The 26,854-nt window shown below is 36.1% G+C and overlaps 1 protein-coding gene, 1 non-coding gene and 1 pseudogene across 4 annotated transcripts in view; all 3 read right to left on the reverse strand.

The window, feature by feature from the left end:
* Nucleotides 1-7,315: 7,315 nt before the first annotated feature.
* LOC118612500 lies at nucleotides 7,316-7,750 on the reverse strand (annotated as a pseudogene).
* Nucleotides 7,442-26,854, reverse strand: part of LOC107509534 (zinc finger protein 709-like) — a 36,717-nt gene continuing 17,304 nt past the window's right edge. Inside the window, exons 2-4 of one of the 3 annotated variants that reach the window (XM_036234319.1) lie at nucleotides 11,219-11,345; nucleotides 10,965-11,025; nucleotides 7,442-10,569 (exon numbers count right to left, since the gene is read on the reverse strand). In XM_036234319.1, the coding sequence (XP_036090212.1) occupies nucleotides 8,757-10,569; nucleotides 10,965-11,025; nucleotides 11,219-11,345 (2,001 nt within the window). In that variant the 3' untranslated portion in view covers nucleotides 7,442-8,756. Of the gene's footprint in view, nucleotides 10,570-10,964; nucleotides 11,026-11,218; nucleotides 11,346-26,854 lie in introns of those variants that run through there. The other 2 variants (XM_016142138.2, XM_036234320.1) reach the window with 2 other exon arrangements.
* LOC118612517 lies at nucleotides 13,393-13,519 on the reverse strand. The gene has a single exon (XR_004955047.1). It is a non-coding gene; the product is annotated as a small nucleolar RNA SNORA33 (small nucleolar RNA).

A 26,854-nucleotide genomic window follows, 5' to 3' on the forward strand; every position in this document is an offset into this window, starting at 1 on the left:
CGCTGGCCCACAGTTGTCCCCCTCTGCCTATGTTCACAGGTCCTTGGACTGTTCGTTGTCTGAGCTGCCCCTTTGTGGTAAAAGAACTCTGGGGATGTCTTGACTGAGACACCCCACGTGTAGATCTAGGTAACACTTGTCTGCACCCCAGGACAACCAGCTCCCCCAAACCAGACTCACCAGGAAATCACCGACCCACCTTGGACTTCCAGACTCTGCTAATGGTAACCATGGCGCTTCTCAGAACACAGAACACCCCGCTCTCACGCGGGACATCGGCGGAAGCTTCTCCTCCGTACTGGTGGCAGGCTTGTAGGGCATCGCGCTGGCTTATTGACATAAAGTCCAATCAGTTGAATATGTGGCCTATTTCATCCATCAGTCAGTTATCAGGGCTGAATTGTAATGAGTCTGTCTTTATCTTTTCCTTTTTATAGACTTCAGGTTTTTTTGAGTGGTTTTAGGGTTGCAGAAAAATTGATCAGAGAGTAGAGTTCCCACATAACCTATTCGCACATATTGTTTGCACTGTGTTTTACATCTTGTGTGGCTGTGGTAGATTAGTTACAATTGCCGAGCCGATATCGATACAGTGAAGTACATAGTTTACTTAATGTTGACTGTGTCATAGAATCTGTGGGTTTGGGCAGATGTTTAATGACATATATCTTTCATTTCTGTGTCATATAGTTTCATTTCCCAAAAATCCCTTATGCCCCTCCTATCGTTTCATCATCTCTCCAACCTCAGATCCTTCATAGCCAGAGACCTTTTTATTGGGTCATAGATTTTTCTTTCCCAGAATGTCCCATACTTGGAATATACAATGTGTAGCCTTGTGAGATTAGCTTCTTTCTGTTAGCAATGTACTTTTAAGATTCCTCAAGGTGTTTTCATGACTTGATTCCTCATTTCCTGCTATCACTGAATAGTATTTTGTTGTATGGATTTACCACCAACTGTTTATCCACTTGACTCTTGGAGGACATGTTATTTAACTCTAACTCTTGCCAAGTAGGAATAAAGAACCTATGAATATTCATGTACAGGTTTTTGTGTGGATGTAAGGTTTCAATTCAATTAGGTCAATACCAAGGAGCGTGATTGCTGGATCTTATTACATGCAGGGAGGGTATATTTAGTTTTGACAAAAAGTCCCTGTCTCCAATGTAGACGTGCCACATTCCATCCCCACCCCACCCCCACCCCCCAGCAGTGAATGAGGGTTGTCTGCAGCTTCACGTCTGCACGAGTATCTGGTGTTCTGAGTGTTTTAAATTTTCAGTGTTCGATAAGTATGTAGTGATAACTCTGTTATATTTGTAATACCCCAACCACATATGTTAAGCATGTTTTCATGTTGCTTATTTCTCATCTGTATTTTTCTTTGGTGAGTTGTCTGTTCAGATCTGTCACCTGGTTTTATTTGGGTTATTTGTCTTCTTATTGTTGAGCTTTAAGAGTTCATTGGATTTTCGAATACCAGTTGTTCATGAGATGAGTTTTTACAAAAAGTTTTCTCCTTGTCTGTGATGTGTCTTCTCATTCTGTTAACACTTTTCCAGAGCAGAATTTTTTTTATTTTTTTAAAGGGAAACTTTTTTTTTTAATTGATCTTATTTTGATGTTTTTTCTAAATATTCATCACTAAAGGCAAGGTCACCTGGATTTTCTTGCATGCTGTATTCTAGGAGTTTTTTACTTTTACATTTTACATTTAGATTTATGATCTATTTTTAGTTAATTTTTGTGAAAAGTTTAAGGTCTGCATCTGCATTTCTTGTGTGTGTGTGTTTTGAATGTGGATATCCATCATTTCCAGCACATTTGTTTGAAAGACTTTCTTTTTTTCCATTGAACTGCCTTTACTTTTTTGTCAAAGATCAGTTGATGTATTTGTGTGGGTCTATAGGAAAACAATTGACTTCAATCTGGCTGTACTTTTATTGATTCCAGGCGTTATCTGTTTTTGTGAGTTCTTTCAGATGTTTTTCATAGACAATCATGTCATATGGAACAAAGGTAATTTTATTTCCGGCTTCCAACTCTGCGTACCATTTCTTTTCTTATTACATGGCTAGGGCTGCCAATATAATGTTACATGGGAGTGGTGAGAGGACACTTCCTTGCTTTGTTCCTCATCTAACCAGAAAAGCATATAGTTTCTCACCATTAAGTATGATGTTACTTACAGTTGTTGTGATGTTTTTATTCTCAAAAAGAGATAAATCCCCTCTATCATAAATGGATGTTGGATGGTATCAAATTATTTTTCATGTTCTTTCCCCCTCTTATTTCTGATGTTAGTGTTTTCTGTCTTCTCACTTTTCTGTTATCTTGACTAGATGTTTACCAATTTTGCAAATTAATATTTTCAAGGACCAGCTTTGGGTTTCGAAAGGTAGAAGAGTAGATTTTTTCTTTTAAAACTTTAAATAGTTGCCTCCACTCTCTTCTTGCTTGCATAGTTTCTCATAAAAAGGCTGAATTAATTTGAATTTTTTCCCCTGTAACTAAAGTGCCCTTTCCCCTCTGTCTTTTTTCAACATATTCTCTGTCTTTCATTTTTCTCTAGTTTGAATAGGAGATACTTTGGTGTGCAATTTCGGTGTGTCCATGTTTAGTGTCTCCAAGCTTCTTGAATCTACAATTTGCCATCTATGATTAATTTTTGAAAAATCTTAGTGATTATTACTTCAGTTATTCTGTTTCTTTTCTGTCTTTTCCTTCAGGTATTTACATCATGTATATTTCAACCTTCTGTCATTGCTCTACAGTTTGTAGATATTGTGTTCTGTCTTGTCCTTTTTTGTCCTTGCACTAGCCTCTGGTGAACTAGACTGTTTTCAGTATAGGCCTGTTAAGAACAGAATGTTTGGGGCATATTTTAAAATGCCATTTTCATTTTTTCTTTTCCAGTTTTGGAGAGAGTGGTTTGCCTGTGACCTCAATGTTCTAATGGATCCAAGAAGTTGTTCATTTCAGGAGTTTTTGCTTTTTTTTCTGTGAGGTCAGTAATGATGGCTTCCAAATTCCTTAAATGCTAGACTAGAAACAGGACTTTTCTGCCCCAGTTGTTAATGATTGACGTATGGCAGCTTTACAGTCTCATTCCAGATATACCCAAAGGGCTAAGAGCACCTTGGTGTGCCTTCCTTGCAAGAGATTCAGTACTTATAACATCCTTCTCTTGTGTGTGAACCCTCACCCTAACCTACCCCCTAACCTCACTTTTACAAAAAGTCCAGGCATCTTTCCTTGTTCTCTTAAGCCATTTCATGACTGCTGGAAAGGCCTGCCTTGTTTTCTCCACAGACCTCAATTATGGACTTCATACACTTTTGGCTGTGTGTGGTGATGTCAGTTGAGGGATTCATATGGTCAGGGCTCAAGTTAGCATGCTGCTGTACACCTCACAGGAGCTTGGGAATTAGAGAACTTAGGGGTGAAGCACCTAGGGAGGCTGGTTGGGAAAATCTCCTAAAATTTAAAAATGGAGATTTTTATGTTCCTTTGAAGGAAAGCATTGCTGAACCCTGCAATGTATGTTATATTTATGGGCAAATTCAACCAACAAACCATTGTGGATTTTACTGAACGCAATTGCAATTGGTGACTCTCAGTGTTTTTGTGCCATAAAGAGCACTTCTAGTGTATTTGTCATTGTGCATGCCTGTGTGTGCCAATAATTGGCTCCAAGCAGCTCTGAGGCATGTGAGTATAGGAATTTTGTGGTCAAAGTTGTCATGACTTCTTCTTAGTGTCTTAACTATAAGTTCCAATCAACTCCCAAGCCCATCAAATTGGACAGAGAAAGAATTGAAGAACTGAGTCTGTGATAAATATTATGTAAGGCAAAAACCATGCTGCTTCACAAAAACATTTCGATTTAGCCAGCTGCAAAAGGCCGGGAGTACTTTAGGGATGCTAATGGTTAGCGGGACCTTATTAAAAGTTGGATTTCCACTGTATCTTGGACTCTCATGTTTGGTAATGAAATAGATGAAAAGCTTTCAATTACTTTGTTTTTATTCATTAAGATTTTATGCAGATTTGACCCCCTGTCTCAGGGAGGGCTGTAAATGGTAGGTAATAATGACGTAGATGAGTTTTTCTCACAAAGTATTGATAGTCTTAAAATGATAGTATTTGTTTCACTTGCATAGCTTTTCTGTCACTCCTCAATATGCTCTGAACCCTGCCATTAGAGAGAAATAAGATAATGTGATCACAGTAAAAGTGTGTAAATCATTTCCATTTGTTCATCATGCTGTTCAATTTGAGGAAGTGCGGACAGAGTGTTTCTGAAGATCAAGTCATAGAATAAATGTTTGGAGGTGACAGAATCATATGTGAACTTCCTGCAAATGGAGTCTAGGTGTCCAGTGTTGTCAGTTTCACTTGTCCTACTATACATGTTTGGAGTGTTTTAGGACTCAGTTGCCTTTGAGGATGTGGATGTGACTTTCACCCTGGAGGAGTGGGCTTTCCTGGATCCTTCACAGAAGAAACCCTACAGAGTTGAGAGGTGGGAACCCTTCAGGAACATGGTCTCAGTAGGTAGGATGACAAGTTACCTTCATTTTGTCAATTACAGAACAAGTGTTTTTTCTTCAGCAACATCGTTCTCAGATGTGGAATGGGGAAAAGTTAAGACGTTGGTAAAAAAAAAAAAGCTAGGCATGATCCCAGCTAACAATGAATATAGAATCTAACAATTTTTCTATAATTTCTAAATTTTATATCATCTTTCCTTGTTGGAAAATGTAATGGGAACACCATGACACTAAAGGTTCATACAAAAATCAGGAAACTAAAGTGTGTCACACTATAGAAAGCAGTGGCTCAAGTGAGAATCTGTCTTATGAGATTTTAATGAAAGGAAACAAAATAACCACCACTTCGAATCTAGATATTAGAAAATTTTCACCAAAAATACTTTCTATGTAACACAGATGTTTGGTATTTGTGAAAAAGTTCACTTGTAAACAGTATTAATAAACCCTACATGTGAATATCAGTTTTGATAATAGCGGTGGTGAAGTCCTCCTGTAGTGCACTCTGTATATTCAACCTGAAACAATTTTAAAAAGGCAGAAAAGCTACACTTTCGCTATAAATCATAAAAATGTAATATACTAAAATATAAAAATTGTAGTAATCTTTAGCAATGTGCTTCTAATTTTTCATAGAAGTCATGTGGTAGAGAGATTGCGAAGGGAAAGAGCATAGTCAATGTGGCCCGAAAAGTTTGGTGTGGGATGGGGACCCCTCACTTCTCAGGGGGATCTCTGGAACTAAGATATCCTTCCCAATTTTCAACCACCACACGTGGGCATAGGACCAGCCTGTTTTGAGTCTCAGCCCCTCCTACCAGTCTTGACATAGCTTCTTCTGTATGTCCTTAGCTATAAGACTTCAGTTTTATTTCTTCAGGTGATTCTCAGTGAAAGTTGTTTTGTAGGTTAGTTGTAATTTTGACGTGGTCATGAGAAGAGTTAAGCACTGTCTACCTACTCTGCCATCTTGACTAGAACTCCACAAAATGTCTTGATAACTTCAATAGCGATCAAATCAGATAACGCAAGCCAAAATCCTATAAAACTGCTGAGGATACCTTTTATGTTACACTCCACAGCTGTGTGTACTGCATGGTCACTGTTATTGGAATTCACTGCCATTTTGACTATAGATACAATTCTGCAGGTCACTGGCAAGAAAGCACAGAAAAATAATAATTGAAGTTTCTGGTATTAAAATTAAATAAAAAATGACTTTCATGACAAAAATCTAACTATAAAATAAAAAGTAAAATATGCCTAAGCAGCAATTACCTGAACTTGAATGTACATGATAAAATTTACTCATAATGTAAATGATTTCATGAAAAGAATCACGAAAGATAGTTTTAAAATCCATAACGATACTTTGAACATATTCTCTCAAAAAGTGAAAAATAGTATCTGTTAGCACATGACTTGACTTAGAAAGCAGTCAATATTTCTATGTAAAACCTTCAGAAGTGTTCATTGACAAAAAAAATTCCATACTTTTTACTACGTACAATGAAACATAAGTAAAAAATCAGGAAAACATACTCATTGGTATTGTTTACAGCCTAAGGTGTTTCCTATAGAAATTAAACCTTGTATGAATATAATCTAGCAAAGAAGAGAAACACAGAATATTCCCAAGCAGGAAAGTCTGTGTTAGTTTCCTGGTGGACACCAGAGGGCTTACAGAAAAATCCAAACTCTGATGGATCTTTGATGTGGATCTGGAGAAACATCAATGGAGACTTGTACCTTTGAGAAAGTGGAAACCAAACAGTTGTTGGTTTTGAGGATAACGTTGATTGGAAGTCAAAGAATCCAAAATGGGATATAAAATTCTGTCCTCTAGGGTCTTATACGTATGTCTTTCCCTGTATGGTGGTTTCAAAATCTAACATGTTCTTTGCTTCCCCCTTCCAAATCTCATGCAAGTGAGGCTACTAGTGAACTCTTAAGATGGAACATTAAAGGGGATGGATTCTTTAAAATCTAGTTCCTAACATTACCCATGGGGTGGGGGTTGGGGCGGGGATATATCCAACTCTATATTTTTAAAAATTCTTTTTTAATATTTTGAATATCAAAGGGAACATTATCTGGTGAATTATATTTGAGGCTTTTTCCCTTTCAGCCATGTTTTCCAACTCTAGATTTTTTTTGTCCTATCACAGGTCTCTCTTAAATCAATCCTATTCATCAAATACCAGTTAGAATGAAGGACAATGAGCAAATATGAAAATATTAATTCCCATGAAACTATGTTCTTTCATAACTGGCCATGCATAAAATTCATTCAAAGTGCGTATTAGTATGGAAAACATAAAAAGGCTTTTACATCTGTAAGCCCAAAAAAGGAGCTTTGTCAGTGAAAAAAAAAAAGAAAGAAAGAAAAAATAGAATATGTGTAATTATGGACTAAGGATATCCAAGAACGGTCACAAAACCAATAGGAAAATCCTAACAAATACCAAACTGTCATTTTACAATGGCCCCTTAATATTCAACAAATAAAACATTAAAAAAATTTAACCTAATTGCACATTAGAAATACACTTCAGTTTACCTAGGGATCTAACAGGTTCAAAATGGAAAAAGAAAATATTAGTTCATTTAAGGAAAAGGCACTAATAGTCTTATGTATTATTGCGTTTTTTTCTTCATAAAAGTTCTTATTAATCCTCTCATGAAAAATCTGCTCAATCACCATAGATAAAGTCAAATCTTTACTACTTCTGTTATCTCCACCTCACTGCTAAGACACTTCATTTCCTTTTGACAGCACCAACACTGGCCTTTGCAGTCCCCCTAACTTTGTTCGCTCTGTTCTTGTGTGCCTTTTGCTATTTTCTTGGGGTCTTTTTCTTCTCATACAGACCATATCTTACAAGTCTATGTTATAGGTTCATTTTTATTTGGATAATCCAAGGAATCATAAATCATGCCAAAGCTAGTTGTTTTGCCACCACCAACACGGGTTCTGAATCCAAATACAAAGGTGACACCTGGTGTGGTTGTATACATTTTGGCTAGTTTTTCCTAAATTTCTATCTTAGGTACTGCTGCCTTCCCAGAGTGAAAGATGTTGATGACCATTTGTTTCCATTGAAGTAGTTCACTGGTCATTAACTTCCTGGTCCAGATATTTACTGTTTCATTCATGATGGCAGCTGACCCTCGAGCAGTCAGAGAGGAAAAAAGAGCTCATGCATTATTGTTGAAAGATGATTCCCAGAGTTATTTCACCTCAATATTCACTTCTAAAAGTAATTAGAAATCCACATTGCAATGATATACTTTTCAAAACAAGCTTGATAGTGTATTCACAATTTTAAGAATGTTCTTGAGTTTTCTGGAATATTACACATGGATTAATTTCCATCAAGCTTTATCATGTTATGTACAGTTTTCTCTCTTTTCTCTGAGTTTTCAAATGTAAAGATGTGTACAAATTGAAATCTTTCTTGCATTGTTTATGTTAAAGAGGTTTTATCTGGTGATTCCTTTTATGCCTTTGGAAAGAACTGGGATGGCTAAAGGGTTTCCCACATTCTTCACATTCATATGGTGTGTCTCCAGTGTGCATGCTCGCTTGTGTTCGTTTGTACGTACATGAAGCGTTTCCCACATTTCTTACATTTCTCTCCAGTGTGATTTCTTCCATGTCTTGGAAACCTTGTAGAGAACAGAAATCTATTTCATTGCTTACACTCATGGCATTTCTCTCCAGTGTGAGTCCTTTCATGTTTTTGAAGATAATTGAGAAAACTGAACTCTTTCCTACATGTTTTACACTTGTAAGGTTTTTTTTCCCAATGTGATTTCTTTCATGTGTTTTTAAGGAAGTATGATCATTGCAACCTTCACCACATTGCTTACATTCATAGGGTTCCACTCCTGTGTGCATTCTCTCATGTTTTCGAACATGGAACAACTGAATGCTTTTCTGCATGTGTTACATTCATAGGATTTCACAGCAGTATGGCTTCTTTCATGTGTTTTTAAGGAACTGTGTGATCTCTCTATGCTTTACCATTGCTTACATTTGTAAGGTTTCTCATGTAAATCCTTTCATATGATTGTGAGGAAGTATAATATCTGGCTTCACTACATTGTTTATATTCACAAGGTTTCTCTTCAGTGTGATTTTTTTCATGTTTTTGGAGATAAGTGGGATGACTGAATGTTTTTCTACATGTTTTACATTCATAGGGTTTCACTCCAGTATGACTTTTTTTCATGTGTTGTTAAGTAAGTGTAGTTCCTGTAAGCTTTACCATGTTGCTTACATTTATAGAGTTTCTCTGTGTGAGTCCTTTCATGTTTTCGAAGATAGCTGAGACAACTGAATGCTTTTCTGCATGTGTTACATTCATAGGATTTCACAGCAGTGTGACATCTGTCACGTGTTTTTAAGGAACTGTGATCTCTTCTGTATGCTTTACCATTGCCTACATTTGTAAGGTTTCTCGTGTAAATCCTTTCATATGATTGTAAGGAAGTATAATATCTGGCTTCACTACATTGTTTATATTCACAAGGTTTCTCTTCAGTGTGACTTCTTTCATGTTTTTGGAGATAACTGGGACAACTGAATGTTTTTCTACATGTCTTACATTCATAGGGTTTCACTCCAGTATGACTTTTTTCGTGTGTTGTTAAGTAAGTGTAATTCCTGTAAGCTTTACCACGTTGCTTACATTTATAGGGTTTCTCTGTGTGAGTCCTTTCATGTTTTCGAAGATAGCTGAGACAACTGAATGCTTTTCTGCATGTTTTACATTCATAGGGCTTCACTCCAGTGTGACTTCTCTCATGTGTTTTTAAGGAATTGTAATCTCTGTAGGCTTTACCACACTGCTTACATTCATAGGGTTTCACTCCTGTGTGAGTCCTTTCATGTTTTCGAAGATAGCTGAGACAACTGAATGCTTTTCTGCATGTTTTACATTCATAGGGCTTCACTCCAGTGTGACTTCTCTCATGTGTTTTTAAGGAATTATAATCTCTGTAGGCTTTACCACATTGCTTACATGCATAGTATTTCATTCCTGTGTGTGTCCTTCTGTGTGTTTTTAAGGAACTGTAACATCTGTAGGTTTTTCCACACTGCTCACATTTACAGGGTTTCTCTCCAGTGTGAGTCCTTTTGTGTATGTTTAAAGAACTGCAATATCTGTAGGTTTTTCTACATTGCTTACATTCATAGGGTTTCACTCCTGTGTGAGTCCTTTCATGTTTTCGAAGATAGCTAAGACAACTGAATGCTTTTCCGCATGTTTTACATTCATAGGGTTTCACTCCAGTGTGACTTCTCTCATGTGTTTTTAAGGAATTATAATCTCTGTAGGCTTTACCACACTGCTTACATTCATAGGGTTTCACTCCTGTGTGAGTCTTTTCATGTTGTCGAAGATAGTTAAGACAACTGAATGTTTTTCTACATGTTTTACATTCATAGGGTTTCACTCCAGTGTGACTTCTCTCATGTGTTTTTAAGTAAGAGTAATCCCTGTAAGCTTTACCACATTGCTTACATACATAAGGTTTTCCTCTTATGTGAGTCCTTTTGTGTGTTTTTAAGGAATTATAACATCTGTAGGCTTTACCACATTGTTTACATTCATATAGTTTCTCCCTACTATGAGTTTTTTCATGTACTTGAACATAACTGGAACTGAAGGCTTTAGTACATATTTTACATTCAGAAGGTTCCTCTCCATTGTGATTTTTTTCATGCTTTTCAAAACACTGGCAATAACTGAAGTCTCTCTCACATACATCATCTTTATATGGCTTCTCTCCAATTTTCTGATACTCAGAGGGCTCGAGTCCATTGTGACATCTGATGTTCCCATTATGAGATGAATGCTGTATTAAGACTTTTCCACATATACTGTATTCCCATGGTTTTACTCCAAGAGTTTTCTCATTCAGATTTAGATCTGAATTTAGAGTGAAGATTTCTCTGCCTTGACTACCCTCCTTCTCTTCACTGATTCTCTCTATCATATGACTTCTGTAAAAACATGAAGCACATTATTAATAATTAATAATTTTGTATTTATCAGAATAAACATTTTCATGTATAGCAAAAAAAAAAAAAAAAAAGCAGTTTTTAAACCTTGTCTGAATGGTTTGAAATTGAATATAATGGATACTCTGCATTAGGACTTCAGCCTTTCTATTATCAAAACAGTCATATTCACATACAGGGTTTATTAAAGCTGTTTTTCATTTGAAATACTTTTTAAAAACTGAACATTTATGAAATATAGAAAAAAGTAGTTCAGCGAAAATTTTCTGAGAAGTTATTAATTGGAAGTGAGAGTCGTTTAGGTTGATATTTTTAAAAATTTTCCAGCATAACAGGTTTCTTAAGTGAGACACTGCTTTCTATTGTGTGTGACTCACCTTAGATTTTTCCCCTGCTTTTTGTACTGATCTTCGATATCACAATCTTTCCATTTCTCTCCTAAAATACAGATCCAAAAAATTGATTCCAAAGTATTAGAAATTATACAAAAATTATTAGATTCTATTCTAGATGAGCTGTGACCAGTTTATTAATCAATGTCCTCCCTTTGGATATGACATGTCTTAGAACAACTTTGATGGGCAAGAAACATCTGTCCTCCAATAAGGTGAAAATAAATTATCATCTTTACCTACTGAGGCCAGGTTTCTGTAGGTTTCCCACATCACATCTCTATACAGTTTCTTCTGTGAAGGATCCAGTAAAGTCCACTCCTCTAGGGTGAAGGTCACGGCCACATCCTCATAAGCCACTGAGTCCTAAAATAATCCAAATATGTGTACAGCAGGATGAGTGAGACTGACAGCACTGGACATCTACACTCCATTTACATGATGGTTACATATGATTCTGTTGTCTCCAAATATTTATTCTACGACTTCGTCATCAAAAACTTATTCTCTATTCACACTTACATCTTTGTAAATTTAACCCTATCATAAACACATGGAAACTATTATACACTTTTACAGTGATCACATAACATTATTTTTCTCTAACGGCAAGGTTCGGAGCATGTTGGGAAATAAGAGAAATGCTATACAAATGAAACAAACATTATTTTATGACGTTCATCTCCTTATCCACAATTTACAGCACTCGATGAAGCAGAGGATCAAATCTACACAGGGTTCCAATGAATAAAAACATAGCGAAAAACCAGAGGTTTTTGTTCTTTTCCTATTACCAAAAACAAGAGTCCAGGAGGCCTGTGGCTATCCCAGTATTAACAAAATGCAATAGATGACCATATTATCCTAAAATTACAATTAGATACACGTGGCAGAATAAAAATATTCTTAGAAAGAAGCATTGTGTAATATTCATCACAGACTCAGGTTTTTGTTTTTGTTTTTGTTTTGTTCTTTCTGATTTAATGGGCTAGACAGTTATTTGGAACTTTAAGCTCAGATATGAGAAAAAAGGCATGACAACATAGGCCACAAAATTCCTATACTCATGTATAGGGCTATTTCTACCCCATCATAGGCGTGTGTGCACCCGCACCCACCCACCCACACATACACACTGAAATAATAATATGCCACAAAAACTTTTTCTGGCAAAACTATAACAGTCTATCCTCAGCAGAGGAGTTCACTGAAGTCTACCATGGTTTGATGGTAAATTTGCCCATGATTATAAAATATGTAAAATTGTCAGTAGTGCTTTCCTCCAAAAGGACATAACATCTCCATTCCCTAATCAGGAGGAAGTGTTTCCTGACCAGCCACTCTGGAGGCTGCCCTATCTTCTTCTGTCATTTTCAAGTGCCCCCAAGGAGTAAAGTGGCATGATCACTCAACCCCTGAGCGTAGGAATCCCTCAGCTGATTACACCACACATAGACGGTAGGATATTACTTCTACAGTATTCGAGCCTCTGGGAAGAAAGCATAAGGCAGGCCTCTCAGGCTGGAAATAGAGAAAATAAAGAAAGGTACATGGAATTGGGGTTTTATGAGGCTAGGGGCTGGGTTATGGTGAGTGTTCACATACAAAGATGGGAGCTTGCATGGATTCAATCTCTGTTGCCCCGAGGGAGGGAGCCCTATGGTTTTCTTATCACCTCATACAGATGTGGGGCACAGTGGGAAGGAGAAGTGAGGCTCGAAAACCATCCAGAGTCTGAATAAAAATTGGAAGCCCACTGTCATTTCTGATTTCACACACAAAAACTTGAATTTTTCTTCTTAGATTTATGAGAGCATTTAAATCCAATGCATCGTGTTGTCTCTAAAACAGAAAAGTGAAAATAAACACAACATTTTGAAAAATGCCCCAAATATTTTGTTTGTTTTTAACATAGCCTATAGTAAAAAAAAAAATCAGCAGAATCTCATGCAAAAAGAAAAAAGAAAAAGGTCAGAAGAACACAATATCCATGTACCCTGGGACAACCTTCTTTAAACATAAGGTTTAAATGCACGTAATGGGAATATCTGAAGGATAAAAGACAGAAATAGAAGAAATCATTGATGTAACAATCACTGAGATTTTTCTAAAATTAGTGAAAGCACACTCTAGATATAGGAAGCTAAGAGAAAACTAAACATGATAACAGAAATGCACATCTAATATCTCACACTCGAACTACACAAAAATCAAAGACAAAAAGAATATATTGAAAGAAGCCAGAGAGGTAAATACCTTAGTTACAGAAAAACAAAAATTAGAACTAAATCAACTTCTTTTAAAGTCATAGAGGATTTTTAAAACAAATATTTAGAAATCTCACCAAGTCCTTTGTAACAAAGCTTTCAAGATTAGCTCATGTCTTATGAAAATGGTTCCCATCACTAAAATTTCTTATAGCCTTTCAGGAACCATAATGACTTCAGTGTTTTTAAGGCTCATAAAGTGACCTTAATATTGCCAGCTTTCTCTAAATTTCTCAGAAACACATTGAGGCATGCAGATTCATTGGGTGGCTTTAGTCAAATTTATGAGAAATCATGCAAGTGAGAAGTGTGAAATGAAATATTTAGTTTTTTTAAAAAACCATCACCCCTAGAATTCTGTATAAAGCAAATTTTTTTAAAAAAGAACATGGCCTGAGATAAAAACTGAAGATCTGTCATTAGTACACTTGCATAAAGAGAAACATTAAAAAATAAATCAGAAAGAATGTAAATGATGATGGTGGAGCATTAGAAAAGAAATAGATTAGGTAAAACACCTTTTGTATTTATCAAAATTAACAGATAACACTTTGTTTACAATATTAGCAATAATGTATATGGTAATCATAAGCCAATGAATAAGTGAAATATCAACAATGTGACAAGGGGCACAGGAGGCAACTGGGAATAGTGTTGTATGAAGTAAAAGCATGACCAGAAAAATGGTATACTCCAACGTGGCAGAGGCAATAGCTTAGTTGTAAATGTATACTAAAAACTCAAGGGAAACCATTAAAAAGTTGGAAAAATACGCATAACTGATAAGAGAGAAGAAAACAAAGAATCAGGTAAAGTGCTCGATTAAAGCCAAAGAAGGCAGAAAAAGGTAAAAAACAAAAAGAAACAAAGCACAAGGCCAACATACAGAAACAGTAAAAGGTATGGTAGATATTAACTTAACTGAATCAATTACCACTTTCATCATCACTGGTCTCCAAACAGTACTGTGATACCAGATTTTGGAAATCGCAATTGTATGTTGTGTACAAAAAATTCACCTTAAATATAAAGATACAGATAGATGAAAGGTAAACTGAAGAAAAGAAAGCTAGCACAAGTATGTAAATTTTATACAATGCAGATTTCAGAAAAAGGAAAACTTAGAGATAAAAAGGGGCATTATGTAATAAAAGGGGTCCTTTCTCAAAAAATGCATATTAATCTTCATGTGTATGTGCATAATGAGAAACAAAATACATGAGGCAAAAACTAGTAGAATAAAAGGAAAAATGGATGAATCCACTATTATAGTTGTAGACTCCAACAGCCCCTTATTACAAATTATATTCCAGTAGAAAGTAAATCATCGAGGCCACGGAATAACTCAACAACACCATGTAAAAACTGAATTTAATTGTAATCTATGGACTAACTTCATGCAACAACAAAATACACTTTCTCTAGTTCCTATGGAATAGTCACCAAAATAGACATTCTGGGACATAAAACACACCATTATAAATTTTTAAAAATTATTTAAATTAGTTTCAAGTATACAGTACATTGGTTAGACATCTATATAATTCATAAAATGATCTTCCCAATTGCTCCCTCCCTCCCCTGGCCCTCCACCTAGCCATCATATTAATACTAACTGCATTCCCTATGCCGTGTCCCCATCCCAGTGACCAACTATCAACTACTAATTCGTACTTCTTAACCCTTCACCCCTCCCTGACTCCTTTCCCTTCTGTCCATCACCAAATTGTCCACTATATTTGTGAGTCTGTTTATGATTAGTTTGTTCCTTTGGTTCCTTATATTTCGCATATAAGTGAAATCATATGGTATTTATCTTTCTTTGCCTGACCTATTTCACTCAGCAAATGTTGTTGCAAATGGTAGGATTTCATTTTTTTAATGGCCGAGTAATATTCCATTGTAGATATGAACCATAATTTCTTTATCTGATTGTCTGTTGATGGGCATTCAGGTTGCTTCCATATCTTGGCTATTGTAAATTGAATATTGAAGTGCATAGATCTTTAAGAATTATTGTTTTGGTTTTCTTTGGATAAATATCCAGAAGTGCAATTGCTGGGTCAAAAGGTATATCTATTTTTAACTTTTTGAGAAACCTCTGTACTGTTTTTCAAAGAGGCTGTGCCAATCCCACCAACAATGTATGAGGGTTCCCTTTTCTCTGCATCCTCACCAACACTTGTTATTTTTTGATTTATTGATGACAGCTATTCTGACAGGTGTGAGGTGATATCTCATTGTGGTTTTAATTTGCATTTCTCTGATGGTTAGTGACCTTGAGCATCTTTTCATATGTCTATTAGCCATCTGTATTTCCTCTTTGGAGAAATATCTGTCCGTTTTTTTTATTGGATTGTTTGCTTTTTTGTTGTTGAGTTGTATAAGTTCTTTATATATTTTGGATATTAGCCCCATATCAGATGTATCATTAGCAAATATCTTCTCCCAAACAGTTGGTTGTCTTTTTGTTTTGTTGATGGTTTCCTTTGCTGTGCAAAAACTTTTTAGTTTGATGTAGTCCCATTTGTTTCTTTTTTCTTTTGTTTCCCTTGCCTGAAGAGATGTATCTGAAAAGAAACTCCTGTTAGTAGTATCAGAGAGTTTACTGCCTATGTTTTCTTCTAGAAATTTTATGGTTTCAGGTCTTACATTTAAGTCTTTAATCCATTTTGAGTCTATTCTTGTATATGGTGTCAAAAGGTAGTCCAGCCTCCTTTTTTGCATGTATCTGTCTAATTTTCCCAACATCATTTGTTGAAGAGACTGTCTTTACCCCATTATATATTCTTACCTCCTTCGTCATATATTAAGTGAATGTATAGGTGTGGATTTATTTCTGGGCTCTCTATTCTGTTCCATTGTCGATATATCTGTTTTTATGCCAGTACTATGCTGCTTTGATTACTGTAACCTGGTAGTATAGTTTGATATCAGGTAGTGTGATACTTCCAACTCTGTTCATCTTTCTCAAGATTGCCATGGCTATTCGGGGTCTTGTATAGTTCCATATAAATTTCAGGATTATTTGTTCTAGCTCTCTGACAAATGTCATTGGTATTTTGATAGGGATTGCATTGAATTTATAGATCACTTTGGGTAATATGGCCACTTTAATGATGTTAATTCTTCTTACCCATGAACACGGTATATGCTTCCATTTATTTTTATCTTCTTCAATTTCTTTTTTCAATGACTTATAATTTTCTGAAAACAGGTCTTCTATCTTCTTGGTTAACTTGATTCTCAGGTATTTTATAGTTTTTGACACAATTATAAATGGGATTGTTTTCTTAATTTCTCTTTGTGAAAGTTCATCATTGGTATATAAAAATGCCACTGACTTCTGAATATTTATTTTGTAACCTGCTATTTTACTGAATTCATTGATCAGTTCTAACAGTTTGTTGTTTTTTTTGGGGGGGGGGAATATTTAGGGTTCTCTATATATAGTATCACGTCATCAGCAAATAACCAGAGTTTTACTTCTTCCTTTCCAATTTGGATGCGTTTTATTTCTCTTTCTTCTCCTTATTTCTGTGGCTGACTTACAATACAATGGTGAAGAAGAGTGGTGAAAGTGGGCATCCTTGTTTTGTTCCTGATCTTAAGGAAAATGCTTTTAGCCTTTCCCCAATGAGGATGATGTTAGCTGTAGGTTTGTCATATATGGCCTTTATTATGTTGAGGTATGTTTCTTCTATTCCCACTTTGCTGAGAGTTTTTATTATAAATGATGCTGGATTTCGTCAAATGCTTTTTCTGCATCTATTGATATAATCATATTGTTTTATCTTTTGATTTGTTAATGTGGTGTATCACAGTAATTGATTTGTAGATATCAAACCAATCTTGCATCCCAGGAATAAATCCAACTCGATCATGGTGTATGATATTTTTAATGTATTGCTGAATTTGGTTTGTTAATATTTTGTTGAGGATTCCATTACAAATTTGAAAGAGCAGAAATCGTACAAAAATATGCTCTCATATCTCACAGGCATTAATCTAGAAGTCAATAATGGAAAACTTCTGAATATGTGGCAATTCAATAACACACTTCCAAATAATACCTGGATTCAAAGAATTCAAGAAAACAAATGAAATAAATGTTAAACTTACCAAAGGTCACAGGATGTAGCAAAAATAATGCCCAGAGAGAAGTTTATGCTATCAAATATATGCAATAGGGAAAAGATAGATATGACTTCTGGTCTAAATGGTAGAGTAGGGAAACACTGTACTTGCCTCTTTCCATAACTACAAGAGAACTACAAGAGAAATGCTAACTAGGAATACAAAAAAGCCACATTGATACTAGTAGGAGGCGGAAATGTAAAATACACTAGTCTCACACATCCATATGTGGTGGTTAAGAACTAGGAGGAGTATCCTGGTAGCAGAGGTCCCAGGCCCATGCCAGGCTCCCTACGCCAAACTACCAGTTCTGGGAAGAGAAGTCACCAAAATAGCTGTCTGAAAAATCAGCAGAGATTTTGTCTGAGTGGGACAGAGGGCTGCCGGAGTGCCAGGAGTTCCTCTTACAGGGTCTGTGCATGGACTTACTTGCTGACTCACTCTCTCTGAGCTCCAGTACAGGGGAAGCAGCTAGAAAAGGGCCAGGGACCTACAAGAACTGAACTTTTTGGCTTCGGGAGGAGGGCTGGAAGAACTGCTCTAGCTGGACAGAAGGGCTGGCAGAAGCCATTGCTCCTTGGCTGAACCCTTCCCCACCCAGCCTGCAGGCAGAGGCAGGCTCCAAATCTGAGTCTTCATGGAACTGGCTAACACTGTTCACCCTACCATAGTGATTCTCTGAGAGCCTGCCCCACCAACTCACACACAGGCCTGAACCTCTTTCAGTGGCTGTTCCTCATAAGTGGCTGGATTCAGTCAGCACTATGGACATTCCTAAAATCTCTAAAAGATATGCCCATACCTCTTCAAAAGGAGCTCCAAGCCTTGGCATGCCCTATACCTCTTCAAAAGGAGCCCCAAGCTTGGCAGTAGGGAAAGTCACCCACAGTTTGCAGCATATCCTTTTCCAGGTGCCTCCGAGCCCAACACTGGAAGCTACGAACTCCAGATCACTTTGTAACTCCTACCGGTTATCCCCAAGCAGTAAATGATCTTGGTCTGCACTAGAACACCTCCCAAGAGGCCCCAGAACCAACATACCTGGTAGCTGGCCTCACACCACACAAGAGCACCACCCAATGAGCTTCACAAACAACACACCCAAAGGGTGAACTCGGCAAGCACGAGAGCAAATCCCACTCTGTGGGGTCTGTCCCCATTCAACATCTGCTGTAATCACAGCCAGACCTCACAGCCAGTCAGCCTGAAGATCAGTCCCATACCTTGATATGCCAATACCAATCAAGGCTTAACTACAACAGAAGTGCACAAATGACCTATACAAAGGACACTCTTGGAGCACCTAATTTATAGCAACAAACACAGGAAGGCAGCCAAGATGAGGAGACAGAGAAACATATCCCAAATGATAAACTAGGGCAAAATTCTAGAAAAATAACTAAATAAAATGGAGGCAAGCAATCTACCTGATACAGAGTTCAAAAGAATGGTTATAAGAATGGTCAATGAATTTAGATAAACTCAGTGAGAACATATACATAGAAGTAGAAACCATAAAAAATAATGAGTCTTAAATGAAGAATAAATAATTGAAATGAAGAATACAATAGATGAAATCACCAGGTTAGTTGAAGCAGAGGACTGAATCAGCAATTTGGAAGACAAGGTAGCACTCAACTGGAACAGCAAAATGAAAAAAAGGAAATAATAATTTAAAAAAAGGATAGTTGAAGAGACGTATTTCTGGGACAACATCAAGCATACCAACATTCGTGTCACAGGGGTACCAGAAAGAGAGCAAGGAATTGAAACCTCTTTGAAGAAATGACTGAAAACTTCCCTAACATAGTGAAGGAAATGGATATACAAGTCCGAGAAGCCCAGAGTACCAAACAAGATGAAGCCAAAGAAGCCCACACCAAGACACATCATAATTAAAATGACAAAGTTTAAAGACAAAAAGAGAAATTTAAAAGAAGAGAAAAAATAGTTAGTTACATACAAGGGAGACTGTCAGCTGATTTCTCAACAGAATCTTTGCAGGCCAGAAGGGACTGACATGAAATATTCAAAGTGATGAAAATCAAGGACCTACAACCAAGATTATTTTACCCAGCAAAGCTACCATTTAAAATTAAAGAACAGATTAAGAGCTTCCCGGACAAGAAAAAACTAAAGGAGTTCATGATCACCAAATCAGCATTACAGGAAATGTCAAAGGAACTTTTTAAGAGAAAGAAAAAAAAGATAAAAAATATGAATAATATAATTGCAATAACTACATATCTGTTAAGCTAAAGGAGATCATCACCACCAAACCACTATTATTAGAAATTTTAATGGGAATTCCTTAAGAAAGGAGAGGAAATATAAATATAAATAATAAAATAACAATACATATGTACCTGTCAATACCACTTTATCTGTAAATGGACTAAATGCTCCAATCAAAAGAAACAGGATGGTTGAATGGATAAGAAAACGAGACCCATATATATGCTGCCTTCAAGAGTCTCACTTCAGATTGAAAGACACACACAGACTGAAAGTAAAGGGAAAAAGATGTTTTATGCAAATGGAAAGAGAAAACAACAACAACAGAAACACCTGGGAAAGTGATATTTATCAGACAAAACAGACATTAAATACAAAATGTAAGAGATAAAGAACATGACATAATGATAATGGATCAGTACAAGAGGATATAACCTTTGTAAACTTTTATGCATCCATTACAAGAGCACCTAAATATGTAAAGCAAATACTGATATACATAAAGAGAATGACAGTATTACAGTCATAGTAGGTGACATTAACATTCTATTGACAGCAATGGCTAGATCATCTAGAAAGAAAATTAACAAGGAAACAGCAGCCTTAAATGACACATTGAGCTAGATGGATTTAATTGATATTTCACCCCAAGCAACAGAATATTCATTCTTTTCAAGTACACATGAAACATTTTCCAGGAAGACTACACGTTAGGCAACAACACAAGTCTCAATAAATTTAAGACATTAAAATCATACTTAGCATATTCTGTGATCACAATGGTATGAGTAGAAATCAATTACCCGAAGAAAACTAAAAAACAGACAAACACATGGAGGCTAAATAACATGCTACTAAACAATAAATGGGTCACCAACAAGATAAAAAAATAAAAATAAAAATACACCTTAAGACAAATGACAATGAAAACACAATGACCCAAAACCTATGGGACACAGTCAAATCAGTTCTATAAGGAAAATTCATAGCAATACAGGACTACCTCAGAAAACAAGAAAAATCTCAAATAAACAATCCAACCCTACACCTAAAGGAACTAGAAAAAACATACAAAGCCCAAAGTGAATAGAAAGAAGGAAATAATAAAGATTGCAGTGGAAAGAAATGAAAGAGTCTAAAAAAAAAAAAATACAAAAGACCAGTGAAACCAAGGGCTGGCTCTTTGAAAAAAATAAAGTTGATGAACCTTTAGCCAGACTCATAAAGAAAAAGAGAAGACCCAAATAAATACAATCAATAACAACTAACACCACAGAACTACAAAGGTTTATAAGAAAGTGCTACAAACAATTACATGCCAACAAATTAGAGATGCATGAAGAAATGGATAAACTAGGAACATAGACTTAATAATAATAACAACACAGAAAGTCTGAACAGACTTGATAACTACTAACAAAATTTTATCAGTAATCAAAAAACTAACAAACAAAAGCCCTGGACCAGATGGCTTCACAAGTGAATTTTATCTAACATTCAAAGAACAACTAATACTTATCCTACTCAAACTATTCCAAAAAATTAATGAGGAGGGTCGGCTCCTATACACATTTTAAGAGGCCAGTATTACAAACACTAGGGAAGGACATTACAAAAAAATAAAATTCAAGGCCAATATCTCTGATGAACACAGATGCAAAAATCCTCAGCAAAATATTAGCAAATTGAATTCAACAACTAAATTAAACTAAATTAGAAAGATGATACACCATAACCAAGTGGGATTTATTACTTGGTTGGTTCAATATCCACAAATTGATTAAAGTTATACACCACATAAAATGAAGAATAAAAGTCATGATCATATCAATAGATGCAAAAAAAAAAAAAAAAAAAAAAAAAGCATTTGCCAAAACCCACCATCCATTTATGATAAAAACTCTCAGCAAAGTAGGAATAAGGAAAACATATCTCAACTTAATAAAGGCCATATATGACAAAACCACAGCTAACATACTCAATGGTGAAAAGCTAAAAGCGCTTTCCTTAAGGTAAGGAATAAGACGAGAATGTACACTTTTACCACTTTTTTTTTTTTTTAGGCAAGGCAACCCCTGGTTGACCTCACAGATCGCAAGGACCTTGTCAACTTACAATCCCTTATTTTTTACTTTTTTACACCTACAGCACCTGATCTTCCTAGGTGGTCTCCCATCCAAGTACTAACCAGGCCTGACCCTACTTAGCTTCCAAGATCAGACAGGATCAGGTTTGTTCTGGGTGGCATTGGTGTATTTTTATACACCAATAAAGAACTATCGGAAAAAGAAATTAAGAAAACAATTCCATTTACAATTGCATACGAAAAATACCTAGGAATAAATTTAACCAAAGGAGGTAAAAGACCTGTACTTTGAATACTACAAGACATTGATGAAATCAAATAAATGGAAGCATATACCCTGCTACTGGATAGGAAAATTAACATCATTAAGATGTCCATACTACCCAAAGCAATGTACAGATTCATTGCAATATACCAATATCAAAATACCAATTCTACTTTTCACAGAAGTAGGACAAATAATCCTAAAATATATTTTAAATCAGAAAAGACTCTGAATAGCCAGAGTAATCCTGAGAAAGAAAAACAAGGTTAGAGATACCAAGCTACCTGATATCAAATTGTACAAGGCTATAGTAATCAAAACGACATTGTGCTGGCATAAAAGCAGACACATAGATCAACAGAATAGAGCCCCCAGAAACAAACTCACATCTATATGGTCAATTAATCTATGATAAACAAGTCAAGAATATAAAATGGGGTAAAGACAGTCTCTTCAATAAATGGTGCTGGGAAAACTGGACAGATAATGCAAGAAAATGAAACTAGACCACCATCTTACACCATATACAAGAATAAATTAAAAATGAATTAAAGACTTAAAAAATAAAAAACCATAAACTCTTAGAGGAAAACAAAGGCAGTAAACTCTGACATTGCTCTTAGTCATATACATAATTTTGGATATTTCTCCAAAAATTTGGAAACGATACAAAATAACAAATGGGACTATATCGAACTAAAAAGGTTTTGCACAGTGAAGGAAAATATCAACAAAATGAGAAGACAACCTACTGAATGGGAGAAGATATTCGTCAATGATACTTCTAATAAGGGATTAATATCCAAACTATATAAGGAACTCATACAACTTAACAACAAAGAAACCCCAAACAATCCAGTTAAAAAATGGGCAGAGGACCTGAATAAACATTTCTCCACAAAGGACATGCAGATGGCCAACAGACATAAAAAGATGCTTAACATCACTAATCATGAGGGAAATGCAACTTAAAATCAGAGTGAGATATCACCTCACACCTGTCATAATGGCTATCAATAAATCAACAAGCAACAAGTTTTGGTGAGGGTGTAAAGAAAAGGGAATCCTTGTGCACTGTTGGTGGGATTGCAAATTGGTGCGGCCAGTACAGAAAATAGTATGACAGTTCCTCAAAAAATTAAAAATAGAATTACCATATGACTGAGAAGCCCCACTTCTGGGTATTTATTTGAACAAATCCAAACACCAATTTATACAGATCCCTATGTTCATTGCAGCAGTATTTACAACAGCCAACATATGGAAGCAACCAAAGTGTCCATCAATAGATGACTAAAGATGTGGTATACATACAAGGAATAACAGCCACAAAAAAGGATGAAATCTCACCATTTGTGACAAAGTGGATGGGCTTAGAGAGTATTATCTAAGTGAAATAAGTCAGAAAAAGATAAATACCATATGATTTTACTTATATGTGGAATCTAAAAAAACAAAATAAATAACAAAATAAATGGATAAACAAAACAGAAACAGACTCATAGATACAGAGAAAAAACTGATGGTTACTAGATGGGAGGGGGTTGGGAGACTGGATGAATAAGGTGAGGGGATTAAGAAGTATAAATTGGCAGTTACAAAATAGTCAAAGGGACATAAAGTACAGCACAGGGAACCTAGTTGATAATATTGTAATAACTACATATGATACTAGGTGAGTACTAGACTTACTGGGGATCTACTACCTGCAACTGCCATTGGAAATGAGGTAGGAGCACTCCTGTGGGACTGAGCCCTTAACCAGTAGGATCTGACATCACCTCCAGGTAGTGTTATGATTAAGTTGTAAGATGTCCAGTTGGTTGTTGTGGGGGAAAACCCTCACATACTTGGTGACCAGTGTCAGAAGTGAAGTGTTCTGGGTGAAAGTAAAGAAGACATGAAGGCCAGAAGAACTGGGTTTTTCTCTACTCAGGAAAAATACTGGGTTTTACCAAAACATCAACAGCCAGTCATTAAAATACAGAGTCAGAGATCTCTGGTTTCTCATCTAGCATTTAAGGAGTTTAGAAGGTGACTTTCCCATCCTCACCAGAAAAAAAGCAAACAAACTTAAAATCAATGACTCAGATCTGTTACAGAATTAAGGTCATAGGGCAAACAACCGCCTTCAAAATTAGAAAGAGAGAGAAAAGTAGCTAGTTTGAAATATGTCCATAATATTCTCTCCTCAAAGATTCTGTTTCACCAGAGTCTGACTGATTGGGATTCTACCAGTGGCAGACTGGTATCACTGACTGAACCACTGACATAGGGAGGGAAACAGCCAACTTGAGCCCCCTGTAGCCTTTCTGCCTGACCTAAGTTGAAGCTGGAGGTGGACACTTAGAAACAGTCGTGAGGTTCACAGGCTATTTTATCTTCCTGACAGGAAAAATGTGTTGTGTTTTCCAAAACAATTTCGCTACCGCTCTGATACCAACTGGATGGCCTATAATTCAAATTCAGTTCTAACTCTAACTGATTAATTTACCAGCAGACTCTACAATTTAAGTCTCATAAGACTGCCCTCTCATGAGATGCCAGCTCCAAATGGGGAGCCCAGGCCACACACGTTTCTGTATAGCTGACTACAAATTCAAAGAGCACACCCTCATGTTTGTTAGTTCACCAACACAACTATCAGAACTAAGAAAAGCATTTTACTTATCAGTTTATTGTAAAATATAATTCAAGAACAGCTACGTGAAAAGCATGCACTAGGCAAATTCAGTGGGTGAAGGCAGGAGCTTCCACACCAGCTACAGGCACAACAGCCTCCCAGCAAACTGATATGTTCACTGACTCAGATCTCTCTGAATCCCAAGGTTTAAGGGTTTGGATGGAGTTTCCTCACATAGGCCTGGCTGACTGAATCACTAACCAATGGTGGTTAAATTAGTCTCTAGAGGCTGGGAGCTGGGCTGAAAGTTCTAAGCCTCTAATCAAAGCTTGGTCCTCCTGGAGACCAACCCCCATCCTGAAGCCACTGAGGGGCCTGCAAACAGTTGCTTCATTAGACCATAAGATGCTCCCATCACCTTATCACTCAGAAAATCCAAGGACTTTGGGAGGACTTTGCTAGGAACCCTGGACAAAGATCTAACATTTTTCTTATTATACCACAGAAAGTCACAGGCGGGAACACAGGCTTATTAAAATACTTGACACCAAATCACAGGACTTCCTTTCCACCCACAATATACCACTACATCAACAACATTCCTGTTTAACAACAGTGGAATATGCTGAAAGAACTGTAGTTTCAGAACTTAAGTCTCTATAGTACCCAAAGATGACATAGGAGAAAAAGGCGAGGATACCTGAGGATATTACCCCAAATACACATAAAACCTCACACTAAAGGCCTATTTACTTCACTTTCTTTTTCATAGTACAATGTCTAGGATTCTACAAGAAAAAATTAAACTTTAAAAACACATTTTTAGGAGGTAAGTCAAGCAAAAGAACCTGATTCAGATATAGCAGATATGTTGGAATTATCAGCCAGGAATTTAAAACAGCCATTTGCGAAAGGCTCTAATGGATTAGTGCATAACATGCAAGAACAGAGAGGTAATGTATGCAGAGATGGAAACTCTAAGAACTAAAAAGGAAGTAAGCAATAAGTAACAAAATGATAAAACGGAAATGAAGAATTCCTTTGTGAAGGGTGTTCATCATTACAGGGTAAATGTGCGAGGAAAGATCAGTGAGCTTGTGAAGATGTCAACAGAACTTTCCAAACTAAAATGCGAAGAGTTGAAAGAACAACATAAAGGCAGAACAGAAACCCAAAAACTTTGGGACAATTACAAAAGGTGTAGCACACACATAATGGAAATACACAAAGGAGAAGATTAAAAGAAATAAGTGAAGCAATGATCACTGGGATTTTCTCAAAATTAATGACAGACACAAAACCACAGATCCAGGAAGTTCAGAGATCACGAAAGAAGATAAAAGCCAAAAAAACCGCACACCTAGAAATATAATATGCAAGCTGGAAAAAAAAAACCCACAAAGACAAAGGGAACATTTGGGAAGAGGCCAGAGGGAGAATACCTTAGTTATGGAGAAAAAAGGATAAAAATTAAATCAGACTTCTTTTCAGGAACTATGCAAGTAGGAAGAGAGTTTTGTGAAAAAAAAGTATTGAAAGAAAAACCATCCAATGAGAATTCTGTGTCAAGCAAAATTATCCTTTGAAAGTGAGAGAGAAATAGTTTTCCTGAGACAAACAAAAATTGAAGGACTTTGTCACCAGTACACCTGCTTTGCAAAAGTGTTAAATTTGTCAAGAAGGTAATGATAAAGAAAGGTAGAGTGTTAGAGAAGTAATAAATGTTGGTAAAATAAAATGATTTGTTTTTGTTATTTTTAATCTGACAGAGAACACTTCATTCAAAGTCATAATAGCTACAACATATTTAGTAATTATAGCTTACAGATAAATGAATGACAACCATGTTACAATGTTTCAAGGGACAGGGAGAGAGGAACAGGAAATACTGTTATGAGGAACTTACACATCCAGTGAGGTGGTATAATATTACCTCAGAGAGAACTTGGGTTAGTTGTATGTATACACTGCAAACTCAAGCCCAACTACTAAAAAATGTATAATGATATGCTAAGGAGAAAAAATGGAATACAGTAAAATGCTCAAAGGTAGAGGAGGCAGAAGAAAGATGGAAGACAAAAAAGAAAAAAATAAAGGTAACAAATAGGAACTAGCAAAATATGGTAGATATGAATCCAGCTATAGTCATGTCTGCTAAACATTGTGAGAAATGAGATATTAGGAAATTTTGTCATGTGAAAACAATAGTGTACTCACACAAACTAGGTGGTGTAGCTTACTACACACCTAGGCTGTATGATA

Source organism: Rousettus aegyptiacus, unplaced genomic scaffold (genome assembly GCF_014176215.1).
Source record: "Rousettus aegyptiacus isolate mRouAeg1 unplaced genomic scaffold, mRouAeg1.p scaffold_m13_p_16, whole genome shotgun sequence".
In the NCBI taxonomy this organism is placed as follows: Eukaryota; Metazoa; Chordata; class Mammalia; order Chiroptera; family Pteropodidae; genus Rousettus; species Rousettus aegyptiacus.